The following is a 14964-nucleotide window of genomic DNA, read 5'->3' on the forward strand; positions in this document are numbered from 1 at the left end:
GAGTTGCATGCTTCGAATCGTTCGAGGATAACTTAAGGCATGTTTGTTTTCCAGAAGACTTTCCTCACTTGAAAGCTTCACCATGCCCGGATTTTACTTTTCGCTCCCTCCCCCGGGTTGACCAGGATTTTGACGCCCCCACTTGCAGGTCCTAGCGAAGAAAATCACGCATTGGGGAGCTTTCCACTGAATATTGTCAGGAAATGATGTCCCTTTTGAGTGAATTTGACCTATTTTGTCCAATGAGCACTCCATTGAGCCTACACTGAGGAAAAATTATGATTTGAGTGACAGTGATATCAGTGGCAAAGCTTGGATGATCGATTCTCGATATCTCCAGATTATCTCCCCATTTGAAGCTATGGTAAAGAATCGATTTTAAAGGTGTTCGATGCGAGCTCCCTGTTCGTCGATCCTCTTCCATAGGTTTGAATAGCATAACAATCGATACATCGCAAAACACGCCACTGAGTGATATGAATAACCATACTCATATCACTCACCGTCTCCAATTACCAACAGTCTCTATGGTAGTGAATACCATAACTCTAATCGCATTCACCAAAGATGTCTGATTATTACTGTGTCAAAAATCAAATATAACTGAAATTCACCATACTTCTGGTCAAACGTGCCAATTTTTTATTTATTTTTTCAGTAAAGGGTGACTGAGACGATCAGGGATAGATATTTCAGTAGTCATACTCTCACTAAAAGACACCCTATTCCCTATGGACTGTTACAAATTTAAGGGAGAAAAATCAGCCGTTGAGGTCTTGTTCGTTGCATATTCATTTTCAGACAGAGATCCTAAAATTTCCACTTGGATTCCACTCGCTGCGCCGTCGCGTCGTGACTCGGTTAATTTTCCTTCATTTTCCGCCCAGAACGAGATAGAAAACTAATAAAACCATGGCTGAACATAGAGAGGCTGCGGGGAGGAAGAGTGTGGGGAGGGGAGAAGAAAATTGCCTCTACATCTCACCGGCGCACGGTGGATCGAGTCAATAGGAGAGGTCGGACAAAATTTGGAAACTTTAAACGCTCATAACTCCGTTTAAACAAAACTTTGAGATTTTGAAAGCGGTTCCAACGGTTTCCTCGTGAAATTTCCTTCTAGAATCAGCCCTTAGAATTCAAAATGTGACAAATTAAACATCAACATTTGCGGTTTTAGTGAAAAATTTCATGTGCGACCACTCTGATTGATTCCGTCCACTGTGCGGCGCCGGACCGACGGGAACGTCGGAAATGGAAAGGAAACTCTGGGAGAGGAAATGAGACTGGAATCATCAAAGCAGCCTCCTGCCTCCCGCAGCACGGCACTGCCCTGCTTATTACAGGAAGAACCACGTACGCCTATAGTGGAAACCTTGCTTTTCTGATATTTTTCCGCAGCACAGCAAAGCTTCTTTCTACTTATCCGACCCGATGTGACTGAGTTTGAACATTGCGTTTTGCATCACTACGCAATGAGACGGAAAAAGAAGCAGAAGAAAAAAAAAAAAAACTTTACATTGCAGGGGATTATCTGACCTTCAGACCTCTACTCTAAGGCGAATAGACGTCGTTCCTCCCCAAACAGAGAATCGATCCATCAGCCATCGAGTGAAAATTATTCGTTGATGAAGAATTTCGTCGGATCCCAAACGAGGGAATCTTACTTTATTCTAAGGTCGCAATTGAATCAGTTAGAATGGAAACACACCAGCTCGGAAACTTGAAAATACCCAAATGTCATTAAAGATGCCATATTTCCATATAAGCCATCGGAGATGACGCATTTATTTCAGCTCAATTCTTCAATATGAACAGGGAGTCTAGTTTTTTTTTTCATTTTGAGATATCCTAATGAAATCCTGATTTTTCCTGATTTTTGATTGCTAAATCCTTAGTTCGAGATATTTTCAAATCCTCATCAAATCCTGATTTTTCGTGGAGAAAAAATTGGGGAAAATTGGCGAAAGGAACTGCACAAAAATAGCTCGATAAAAAAATCCAATCGGACGGCCGACTTTTCTCAAATCCTGATTTTACGACCGATTTTTCCTCGAATCCTGATGAAATCGGGATTGAATCCTGCTTGACCTCAAATCCTGATAGAATCGGGATAATCGCGATGTTAGACACCCTGATGTAAATTTTATCAATCATTTATGTATGTTGTACGATATCACTTATACGTTCAATGTACGTATTTGATTGTTGAAGATAAATACTGCCCGCAGGATGATTTTTTTTTTCTGACTTTTGCCGATGTCTCATATGCCAAATCCTAATATGCTTAGATCTTCCCCCTCAAACATCTACATCGTTGCATCCATTAGTATTCTTCGTGCAGGTCGGAGTTTGTTGACCTTGTTGCATTAGGTTCCTATCCACTATCCAGCTGACGCAAGCCTCGTCGGTGCTGCACTGTCAGTTTATTGCCCTCGCTAAAATGTTGCACCAGCAAAATTTCGCTTGATGAAGGTGCCAAATACTGCGCAACTGCGAAGCCTCTCATTTCCACTTCATTTAAACTAAAGTATCTACTCGAGATTTGAAGGCAATTGTATTTTGAAAGTTTCGGTATTACCACGCCCACGAGGATAAGTATCGCTGGATTTCAAAATTTTCAGACTTTTTACGGATTGTGAATCCACAATGCAAGGGTGCAGAATTTTCCAACATTTCACGTATTCATACGCCCGCTTGCCGGCTTTCAAAATTTTTCTAATCAGCTTTCCGAAAATGTCCCACCAATTTAAAAAGTGCGCACATTTTTCCTCCTTATTTCTTGGATTCTCGACTTTTGGCCCATAAAAATGTTCCCTCTTTCCTTTGTAAGGGCCTTTCCACATTTCCACACGCTTGAGCGGGTGCGAGATGGAGCATTTTCCGCACCCCTGTGAGAATGTGCATTCCCAGAATTTTGCCTGACTTCAATTCTTAATTTTTTGGGGGAGAGGGGTGCGATTCTTCATAAAAATTAATTTCAAATTTTAAAACTTCAAATGTGAGGTCTCTTGAAATTGATTAAGAAATGCAATGCTTTGGCTGGAGGAAAAAATGTCAAGGTTCCGCAGCAAGATTCACGGACTTTTTGATCCCTTTCTAGGGTTCAATGAAATTCCTTGACTTTTTCACGTTTTACCTGACTATTCAAGAGCGTTTAACACTTCATTCGATAACACAGCAGTGGTGGCGGATCCAGCAAATTGGCAACATTGTTTTTCTTCATTTAAACCTATGGAAATGTATCGATTCTCGGAGGGGCCAGTTGCTCCGACAAGAATCGATTATTTAACATTGATTAAATGGAGGCACCCCGGTGTTGCCAAATTGCTGGATCCGCCTCTAGTGGTTTAGTTTTTCTCAGTATGTTTTTACTCGGACGAAAGCCGTGGAGTCCTTGTCAGTTGGCTGCTTGAGAGACCGACGGGAAATTTAATATGCTCGACTTGGGGACGGTTGATCAGGTCGAGTTGGAGAAACTAGATCAGCCGCTAGAACTGGTCGTGTATCAGTTGCCTCCCGTTAAAATCAATCAAATTAAAAAGATAAGGAAATCGCAGGTGCTCTGAATCTTAAGAACCGAGGACTCGCTGTAGTTTGATGGAACCAAATTTTTGGGCAACTTTCACGGATGATGACGGCACGATGGCCAAAGTGCAAAACGACGTATCTCCGTTTGCAACGTTGCAGACTTCCTGTCATACTATACTTCTTCTCTAAGAATTTACAGTTAACGTAATTTCTTGAAAACTTCCTTCATTTTTCTTCTCTGTTGGCAGAATATTCTGTACACATTTCAAGCTCGAAAGTTGGCTTACTTCTTCACGACAAAAATAAATTAGGAGCGGGAATTTTGAAACACTGTAATCAAGATACGTGGTTTCGTACTTGGTCCATCTATATTTTTCATTGATTTCCCTGTATAAATAAGTGAATCCACAAACTGTTCGTGTAATTTATTTCCTTCCACTAAACTCAGCACGATTATTACCCATTATTTTTCACTAAGAATTTCGAGAGCCACCCTCGGACTAAATATTAGTGGTTTCAATTTCCTCTTTTTAGGACATCGATTAGGAACCTTCGAAGTTGTAAACCTTGATTTATGTCACTAGATAGGAATGATAACAAATGGAAGCATTAGCAGATCCGGCAACGCTGCCGATTTGGTTTCGGAAACTATGTAACTACGAAAGATTTCAATAATAATTAGGAGAGTTTGGAGCACTTTCCTCCACATTTCAGGGGGAGAGGGCACCGCGGGAAGAAAAAAATTGCTAGTTCAATTACTGCACTGAGAAAAACAAAACTTCGGGAAAGTTGTGTTGTCGTTTGATGCTACCCCCTCTTATTTCTACATTCCAGTGGCGAGGCGTGAGTGATCGATGATCGATTATCGATACCTCCCATTTGAAGCTGTAGTAAATAATCGATTAATAAGGTGTTCCTTGCGAACACCCTGTTCATCGATCTTTTCCCAAAAGTTTAAATGGAAAATCAATCGATATATCGTAAAGCGCGGCACGCCACTGCTACATTCCTCTCTCATAACATACTCGTAAGATAACGAAAGGAGGAATTCGAATCTTGGACATCCCATGATCTAGGGGATTTTGGAAAATTTTTACACCCCCCTCCCCCATTTTATCTTCTAAATGATATTTTTTAACTTACATCCTGACCTTTACAAAAACATTTAAAACCATTGTGTAACGCGAACAGAGGCTATAGAATCCTCTCCCCACTCCCATATGAATAACGTAAGATAACGGACGTGTAACAGAAATAAAAAGGAAGAATATGAAACTTACGAGTCAAATAATCTGATAAAAGCCAAAAATCGTCCGTTTGGACGAGGTCATTGACAAAATCGTAGTTTTTGGTCGTGCGGAGCTGTCTTGCCGTAATCCAATGCCACGAATCAAGTCCGTACAAGATATATCACCGATCTTTTACAGAAACACCGGTTCAAATGTTGTACCGATTTAAAACTTCGAATAAAGAATTTGCGTTAAAAGTCGACGGTATAAAAGCCTCAAACCGAAAAGGGCGACGCTCAGAGAAAGAGGACCACGTGTTCCAAAAAACAGAAGGTCAGTTTGTTAGCAACTTGAAAAAAATTATCCATAACACGATGGTTTTGGACTCGAGCAGCAAAAGGTACCGTTTCAGAAATTGAGTTCCTCTTTACGACAATCACAAGGGAAACAACTGATCACTTTGCTTCATTTCCTGATAAAGTTTCGCTCATCCATCCGTACACAGAAAAGAGTCCAGTTACGACGAGACACGCCGAATAAATACTCGTTTATTCGACTAAATCCGAAAAAAACTGAAATAACTCTATTCACATTATTGACACTAAACATGTCCTCTTCACGAACATTAATGAAGGATTCTGCCGACCAATTTTAACGAGCAGACTTCTTCCTTCCTTTTAACACTGGTTCTCTTTCAGTAAACACTTCCCAAATAAAGAGCTTTTAAATTGTCTACAGTGCTTCGTAAGACTTCTTTAACTGGGTGAAAATGGGAAGAGAGCGATTAGTATTACAAAATGTCTTCCTCGACATAAAATAACCGACTTGAATTTCTTATCTAAGTGTAAATAATCTCATCGACGGTGGGTTTTCGCACTTGAAAGATTTGCAGAATCGACGGCGTCACATGGAAAAATTACCGACCCGGAAGAAATGAAGTTCGAGACGTCGCTCCGAAAACGAGAAACTTCAACACTGGAACCGAATGTCCACGAACATGACACAATAGCAATGTGAGGAATCCATCTAGGACTCGTGTGGACGCGAAGAGGTTAGGTGAAACCGGCGAAACGCGAGCGTGGCGATGCGGCCATCCCAAGTGTGGTGTCGCGGAGAACTGTAAGTAAACAACTGATGAGGTGATAGTGGCGAGGTGGGTCCGGCTCCCCCGACCCCCGCGCGCCACGACCCGCAACGTCCGCCCTCCCGTCCTGAGGAAAAACGCCGTATGAACTTTCACGCGTTGCCAAATTTACTTTGATAAAACACGAATTGCCTGGTAAACTTATGAATATTTTTCTTCTAATTTTTCAGATTATTTTGTTCGCAATTTCACCTAAAGTTCCTGAAAATTTCAAGGAAAAATATTCATTTATTTCCTCAAAAATGAACGCTTCATCGAAGGAAATTTGGCAACTCTCGAATGTTCATACGGCGTTCTTCCTTAGCACGACAGCGCTGTTCGCCGCTCGCGGTCCGCCGTCATACCCAGGAGGGCAGTAACGCCCAAGTTTTCCAAAGTTTCGGTCCAAATGCGTTCAATCTAGTTTAAATAGATGTAAACTCCTTTATTCGGTTAGAACAGCAGAAGTCATATAATTTACGGGGTGATCCGAAAGTACCGCACCATCTCTGTAACCCCTAGGGTTCTTGTCCCTTTTTAGGGTGGTCCCTTTAAATTCTGTGGATTCCCAATAGTGGTTTCCTTTGACCTTAGAGCACTCATAAAATTTAAAGTCTCTACCTTGATTTATTTAGAAGTTACACTGCTGTGCTAAAGAAAAACGCCGTATGAACATTCAAGTATTACCAAATTTCCCGATTTGGACTACTTATTTTTAGGGAAAATTAGGCACATTTTTCCTTGAAATTTTCGCATGTATTCGATAAAATTGCGAAAAAATTTGTCGATAAAACGGAAGAAAAATATTCATAATTTTCCCGATGAATCGTTCGTTTTACATCGAAGGAAATATGGGAACGCCGGAAGACTCTTACGGCGTTTCTCCTGAGCACAGCAGTAGAAGGGTGATGCCGGTTGCTAGTGGTGTGGGAATTTTAGATCACCCTTTATACAAAAACGAGATTTATGAGGAATCAGGGAGGGGGAGGGGCTGTCCATAAATTACGCAAGGCACCAGGAAGGAGTGGGGTCGAGAGGTGCTTTACGCGGGAGTGGAGGAAGAGAAAGAAGGTGTCAATCCCTGCCATAAATGGAAAAAAAAACGCCTGCTTGAAAAAAGAAGGAATTGAAATTTGAAAATTAATTTCTCCTGAAAAGTGTCCAACATTTGTATTTTTCTCTCTCTTTTGTTTATTTCTTTTTTTTAAAGCACTTGTATCTATTCACGATTATTATTAACTGAAATAACTTTCCCTACAATACACTAGATGCCTCGAACGGTACCGATTTGATTCAACACTATTTTTCACTAAATTGTGTGATTTATCCCATTTAATGAGGGGAGTTGTTGACGTATTTGTGACAGCATGGAGCCGCGTAGTATGTACAAATGGATCCTCCGAGTAAATTGGCTCTTACCGCTACTCTCCCAAGAATTGATATATAATTGGAAAATATTCACGAGATGTGAGTATGAAGATAAATTGAAAAAACTTACCAGCATTAAAGCCATCAGGTGGAGGTATAGTGGTGTCAGTCCATTGACTACTGCCACTCAGTCGATTTGAGGATTTTTCTAACGCCTCCTCAAAGTCCAGCACAGCTTTTTGAAGCGAGTCGCTGACATGTGGTGATGCTAAAGGCCTCTGATTTGAAACTAGATTAGGACTAGAAAGCACACCCTAAAACAAAGATTAAAGCCAAGGATTAGTATAGGTACTGGCCGAGAAACAGTGGCGTGGCGTGAATTGCGATGTATCGATTGTTCTGCCATTTAAATCTATGGTGAAGAATTGATTAGTAAGGTGTTCGCTGCGAACACCCAGTTTATCGGTCCTTTTCCATAGGTTTAAATGGCATAAAAATCGATACATCGCAATTCACGCCACGCCACTGCAGAGAAACTGGGAAGAGCACAAGCTAAGGAGGGAGAAAAACGTACGGATGTACTACATGATATTCTAAAAGTCCATACGCAAAAAGAAAAAAAATACATCTCTTCCAAAAGGTTTTGTATAAAATTGGAGAGAGATTTAAAATCGAAGGACTATAATGATATTGGGAACTGCCATGGTGTTTAAGTGACTTCTTCAGTTCAGTAAAAGGATATTTTTTGCGAGTTCTGAATGCATGTGCGTGGCATTTTTGGTGATACCATTATTTGACCACGTAAAACTGAAGGCGAACTGGCGTGACTTTAAGGTAGCCTCTTCTAGTTCTGTAAAATGTTACTTTTTGTGCGTTGTGAGGAAATGTGTCATTTCACGACGATACCAGTATTTGACTAAGTGGGAGCTCGCGTTGCCTACACCAAAAATTGCAGGCGAACTGCCGATGCGTTAGATTCAAATAATTTTACCCAACCCTGATAAATCGAGAGAAGTTAGGTAATTTCTCTGCGGAAATTGTTTCCTCCATCCGAAACTTTGCATTTCTCACAAGATGCTTCGTGCTCAGAATTTTCATAAAAAAACTACTGAAAGAGCCTTGGGGAAGCTGTTTTATCTTCAAAATATTTGAAAAGTCAAGGAATTTTTAATATCCAAGGATACTTGTCGTCTTGCAAACAACGTTGATCAAGATATCCAGTGATTCCCATCGATAAGCCCAAAACGGTCCTGCAAACTGCACCATTTGACAACGCTGCCACGCGCAGAAGATAGTAAAAAATTAATAGGTTACAATTTCAACATATTTCCAAGTAACTGAAATGAGGAGGTACAGAAGAAGATTAAGTTTGTACTTGCCGATGAAATCAGGTCAAGGTAAGTGAAACGTAGGTTATGCTCTTCCCGACCCATTCGGCCAGAACTTGGCCCCCGCTGGTAGAGCAGTGGCGCGAAATGTGAATTTCAACAACTTTGCAGTCTTGGCCGAGAACAAATGGACTGCATTTTGCAAAAAGGGACCAAGAGCATTGCAATGTTGCTAAGATTGTGCAACTTCTCTTGTCTTGGAAGAAAAACCTGGTCATCTATAAACATTTTCTATTTCACACGCTAAAAACTGTAAATTTAAGACCAAAATTACCATGTACATTTCATATTTTTGCACGATTACAGTAATTTTATTGCAAAGGGTGAAGTCGCACAATCTTAGCAACATGTCAATGCTTCTGGTTCCTTTTTGCACAATGCAATCCAAATATGACCGTCTGCTGTTGATAAAATGAAAAAAAAAAACCGCCACAACACTAAAAGCAAATAAGTTTTCATTTTGAAAGAATTCCCTTGCATTGAATTTATTCGTTTTCATCAACGGCAGACGGTTATATTTGTTTTCAGCCATGACTGCAAAATTGTTATAATTCACACTTCGCACCACAGCTATAGCGGCGGGAGCTGAAAGCCGAGTTCTGGCCGAAAGGGTCGGGAAGAGCATACCTACGTCTCACATATGTACCTTGAAATCAGGCGACTAATCGCAGCATGAATAGTCGCCGTTTTATTTAAATACATTTATCAATAAATTACTTATTCCTTTTTTTTTTCGATTTGATTAATTACAAAAACCACCCTATTTTTGGGCAACGACAACACATGAGTGCAATGAGTCACACATTTTGTCATCACAAGCTGAAAAAATTGAAGGCGATAGGTACGGCTTTTTCAATAGCTAGGTCTGGATGCAACTATTCGTTTTCTTGGGATGTCCATGTTGCATACCGTAATTTTATAAAAAAAAAAAAACCGCATTGCTTTCAGTTTTTTCAGCTTGTGATGACAAAATGTGTCACTCAATGTCGTCGTTGCACAAAAGTAAGGTGGTTACAGTATTAAATCAAATCGAAAAAAAGAAAGAAGTAAATTAAAATAAATGTATGTAAATAAAACGGCGACTATTCACTCTGCAATTAGTCGCCTGACTTCATTACCCAGATAGCACAAAACTATTTTTAAAATATTGTCACAATATTTTTAAAATATTTTGGAGTAACTGGGTCGCAAGAACATACTTAACCTTCTTCTGTACTTTCTCAGTTAAGTTACTTGGAAATATGTTAAAATCGTAACCTATTATAATTATTTACTGTCTTCTGCATGTGGCAGCGTTGCCAAATAAACCGATTTGCGGGACCGTTTTGGGCACATCGAAGGTAATCACTAAATATCGTGATCATAGCTGTTTCGCAAAATGACCAAATTCTTTTGGAAACAACAAATTCCTTGACTTTTCAAATATTTTAGAGATGAAAATCGCCAACTTTTCCTTGGCCAATGTTCTTTTTTGTTTTACTTGTTAGTTTTTTTAAAAACATAGTTCGGCTTACGTGGTTTCAATTTTTTTCGGAAAAAAATGGGCCAACTTTGTAGCTGGAAATTTTTACAGCATATTATGCCGACAGAGAAAAAAAAATCAAGGAAGTTTTCAAGAGATTACGTAGATACCACACATAAGTCTCTTTTTAAAACGACCATAGTAGTTATGAATGGTTTGCTTGACGCTACGCATGTATCATTGCAATGCGTCAAGGAGGAGGCGAAAAAGCATCGAACAAGAAAATGTAGATGCGGCGCCAATAAATCGCCTTCAAACTGACTGGATACCGTAAGCAGGTCTTTGCAAGTTGTGTTGCCTTGCCTTTATTTACAGGCGCTTTCAAATAAGGAACGAAGCGCGAAGGATCGCGTTTCCCATTAGATTAAAGCACACTGAATTTACAGCTATTATTTTGGTTCCTTTTGAGAATATAGGAGTCTAATTTTGCAATTTTGACAAAAAAAATAAAAAAAAAAACAACTATAGGCATACCTCGCTTTAATGTTTTCGAAGAATTAAAAGTAAAACTTTGTTTCCGAAAAGACATTTATTCCAATCTCTAACTCGAGAGCCAACTGGCCAAACATGAAAAAGTGAATGTTGTTTCTAGAAAAAAGCGCTACGGCGAACTATAAGACTGTATACCTAAGGAGAAAATGCTGACTAGACCCGTTATTTCAGTTTTGAGTTATCAGTATGAAGATCATTTTTTCTGTGTGCACCTGCATGGTCACATTAATAGTGAACATTGAGTCTAGGATAACAGAATTTTTTTGGCATTTTGTGGTATTATACTGATTTTGGAGCACTGGAAAAAAAGTCGCTTGGATCTAGAAAACAGACTCTTAAAAACACTGACAAGAAAAAATACTCTTGATTCAATTGGACTTGTTGCTTGAATCAAAAGGAAATCCGCCTAAATCAAGAGGCTCGGCTCTTCGATTCAAGGAAAAATCGGCTTGAATCAAGAGTATTTTTTCTTACCAATGTTATTAAGAGTCTGGACTCTAGATCTAAGCGACTTTTTTTTCCAGTGAGAGGAAAATCTGAATGAATACCCAAGGTAATTTCCTCATCGGGTTTTCGACAGTTCTTGCCGGCAAGTTTTTCCATAGTTTGGGTGATTTTACAATTAAATTTACCGAATTTTGTAAACTGTCAAAATTTGACTATCTGCCTAGGAATTTGATAATTGCCGAATTTTGAGTAAATGCACAGCTAGGATAAAAGGAGAAACTTACAGATCCTTCGGCTATTCCTAGTAGGACTTCCATTGACTGTCGGTTCCGCCTCCGCTCTCTCCGACGCTGTTTGCTCGGCGAGTCGAAGGATTGTTTGGAGTAGGTCTCGCAGAATCTGACGAAATCCAAGTCTATGTGGTAACCATAGGGACAGCAGTCACAGAAATATCTGCTTTGCCCCATGTCGATTCGACTTTTCCGCGAGGAAACCCCTGCAAAAGAAACAAAGATAGAAAAACATAATGTAATATGAGAAAATTACATTCAAAATAACAACCGTATTCAACTAAAATCGCAGCGTAATTACGTTAAACAGGGTTGCCACAGAATTCAGAAAATGAAATTCCCTGACTTTTCCCTGATTTCCCTGACACATTTTGGTGAAATTCCATGACAATTGAAGATCCGACGGATGGTTGAGAAGGCATAATTGAAAGTAGTTTTCAGGCATAACTTCTTGTTCAAAATCACAAACCCATTCTAGAGAGCAAATGAAGGTGATTTATCTTTCCCCTGACATTTTCGTCATTTTCATAGTTTTCCCTGATATTTCCCGGTAGTTCCCGACTGTAGCAACCCTGGTTAAACTGACAAAAAATATTACTTGGCTCAAGCATGATCAGAGACAGCATAATGCATTCTTGAATTTGCCGCCGTTTATTTTTTTCTTCTCCTTCTTGATTCAGCATGAATTTCTCTGGAAACAAGGCGAGAAAATTCTTTGGTGAAGCAAAAAAGTGGCCGGAGCAACATCATTCTTGATTCAAGAAAAAAATTGTCTTTACTGCGAATAGACGAGTTTTAATTTCTTCCGGGACTCGTTCACTAAAATCCTCTTGCCTCATATTTTCTCATTAGAAAAACTAGTCTTTACCGTTTTCATTGAAGAGGGGCTTCATCGTCAGGACCGGAGAGGTCATCTTGTCAGTTAATGTCACCGGTAGCATTTGCTTCCTTTAGAAAGTCTTGCCGTTTCTCAATCTGAAACACAACAAAATATATTCAAAATTAGAACCTTCGGAATATCAGTGAAATTCATGTTCATACATGCCAATAAAACCTCACTATCTGCACTTGGGAATGGTCTGCATGTGCACTGAAAAAAAAATCTCGGTGTATTTACTAAGAAAAGGGTAAAATTACCAAGAATTCAGGGTTCTATTTGATCCCAGTTTTTTCTCGGTGAAATTACCATTTATGGAAGTGGTAATTTTACGGAGAAATCTCGGTAAAATTATTGACTTTCTCGGTAATTTTACTGGACCCCGGTAAAAACGCCAATATTTTTTATCGACTGTGGTAGAATTACCGAGATCAAATGGCAAAGTTACCGGGAATTGATTGCAAATGAAAGTGGTATTCTTACCTGAGAAGAACAGTAAAAGTACCGGTTTTTAGGTAAGCTTACCAGTCTGTCTTGGTAAAATTACCAAAAATTGGTAAAAAAGTGAGATGGTAAAGGTACCGACGGACCTTAGTAAAAACCCCGAGAATTTTTTTTCAGTGTGATGTCGGCCATTTTTTGCATTCTAGAAGCTCCATAAAAGGCCTAAAATTTCGGAGACAATCACGTGGAACCTTCAGTGGTCATGCTCTGTCTATAAAGGTACTCTAGACAGCAGATGTTACGCATGAAGAACGGATACGCATGCGTCACGTCGTCTGCTGCGGCCAAAAGGCGCGACTCGGGAGGCGGCGCACGGTGGATCGAGTCAACGGGAGAGGTCGGACAAAATTTGGAAACTTTAAACGCCTATAACTCCGTTTACCCAAGACTTTGAGGTTCTAAAGGTGGATCCATTGGTTTCCTCGTGAAATTTTCGTCAAGAGGCACCCCTTGAAATTTAAGATATGACGAAATAAACGTAACAATTCGCACTTTTAGTCAACAATTTCATGGCCAACCGCTCTGATTGGCTTGATCCACTGTGCGGCGGTGGTTGCGCAAAGCTGGTCCACTAACTGTCCGGCTCACACCTACCGTTGTGCCGCGCCCGCCCGCCCGCACCCAGAGACCAATGGACCACTAGACAAGGTACGAATTTCAGCATTCTGATACATGTTTCTTACCTAAAATTTTACAACGCGCACAACAAAAATTACCGAAATCAACTCCTTCCAAAGATATTTAATGATTCTTGATGTGTGAATTCAAACCACGCGCTCATGAAAACTCAATGCTCTGCGTGATTCACATCGTGCGCTGAACGTTATCATGACAGTCTCTGCGATATAAAAATCTGGCAACCTCAATCTTGACGCTTTGGCTCAGCTGTAGCAAATTGCTTATAGTTTGAACAACATATGGTGGGAAATGAACATTACTCGATTGAGAAACTTGTTGAAACCGTTGTAGTGCGCGATTTGACTCACGTAGAACTTTGAGTTTCTTGTGAGCGGGCAGTTCAAATTCCTCGTAACCAATGTGAAATAAAAACGTTAATATCCTCGTTTGGAGTTTGTTTCATTAGTTTTCGTTGCGCGAATCGTGCTCTGCGTGAAATTCTGGTTAAGAAACATGTATCAGAATGCTTAGATTCGTACCTTGTCTAGTGGTCTATTCTCAAGTTTCTTTACCCTCTTCCCGTTGAAAATGAACCTTTGGCCTTATTTTTGCACCTGGAACACATTAATTTTTGGTAGGCGCGAGGATATGTTTATTCTTGTGGCGGTGGCGTAGCGTGATTCGCGATGTATCGATTGATCTGTCATTTAAACCTATGGAAAAGGATCGATAAACAGAGTGTTCGCAACAAACACCTCAGTAATTTTTTCAGTTTTAATAATCGATTATTTACGACAACTTCAAACAGGGAAATATCGATAATCGATAGTGCACGCCTCGCCCCTGTCTCGTGGAGTCCAGGGCTCACACAAAAATAGACATGTCGGTTCAAAATGTGATTGTGCACAGTGACTGATTAGGTGAAAGAAAACGAGGCGCTATGTGTATAGGTATGTACATGGAAAAACCCGGTAATCCAGGATAGCGCGAAAGTCAAAGAAAATATATGAGGATAGCACAAAAAAGGCACAAGAAATGCGCGAAACCTTAACACCTGCCACAGGAATGCGCGAATTTAAAATAAAGTTAATTTAAGGTAGAAGTTTGGCAAAACAGGAAACAGTTGGAAAATAAATGCGCATTTTTATGTTAACTTTAGTTTAGGTAGTTTCTTGACAAGTCATCGATGTCTTACCTTCTGATGATAAATGAAGTGAAAAGATTGAATAATGGTCGTGGGTATAAAGAACTTTCCTAACTTTTCTCGGAAAAAATATTTAATCGGAGAAACGAGGCAACGTCGGAATGCTTGTACGGCGTCGGAACAGAGCATGGGCATATTAAGCTCTATTATTCGATGCCGCGATTATTCTAACGCCAGTTCGAATAATCGAGCCAAACACAGTGCGGCTGGCGTCAAACGTATATTAGCGCCTGCAAGACTGCAGGAATACTTCACGCGTTGCCGGCGTTGCGCGAAAACAGTGCGGTCAGCGTAAGGCCCATATTAGCGCCTACAAGACTGCATGAATACTTCTCGCATTGCACCAAACGCAGTGCACTTGGTCAGTTGGCGTG

The 14964-nt window shown here is 40.1% G+C and overlaps 1 protein-coding gene across 2 annotated transcripts in view; it reads right to left on the minus strand.

The window, feature by feature from the left end:
- Kank (KN motif and ankyrin repeat domain-containing protein 2 kank) overlaps positions 1-12349 on the minus strand; it is a 42679-nt gene extending 30330 nt beyond the window's left edge. Inside the window, exons 1-3 of one of the 2 annotated variants that reach the window (XM_072306219.1) lie at positions 12256-12349; positions 11382-11593; positions 7379-7562 (exon numbers count right to left, since the gene is read on the minus strand). In XM_072306219.1, the coding sequence (XP_072162320.1) occupies positions 7379-7562; positions 11382-11593; positions 12256-12328 (469 nt within the window). In that variant the 5' untranslated portion in view covers positions 12329-12349. Of the gene's footprint in view, positions 1-4808; positions 5897-7378; positions 7563-11381; positions 11594-12255 lie in introns of those variants that run through there. The other variant, XM_072306222.1, reaches the window with a different exon arrangement.
- Positions 12350-14964: the final 2615 nt, after the last annotated feature.

Source organism: Bemisia tabaci, chromosome 1 (genome assembly GCF_918797505.1).
Source record: "Bemisia tabaci chromosome 1, PGI_BMITA_v3".
Classification (NCBI taxonomy): domain Eukaryota; kingdom Metazoa; phylum Arthropoda; class Insecta; order Hemiptera; family Aleyrodidae; genus Bemisia; species Bemisia tabaci.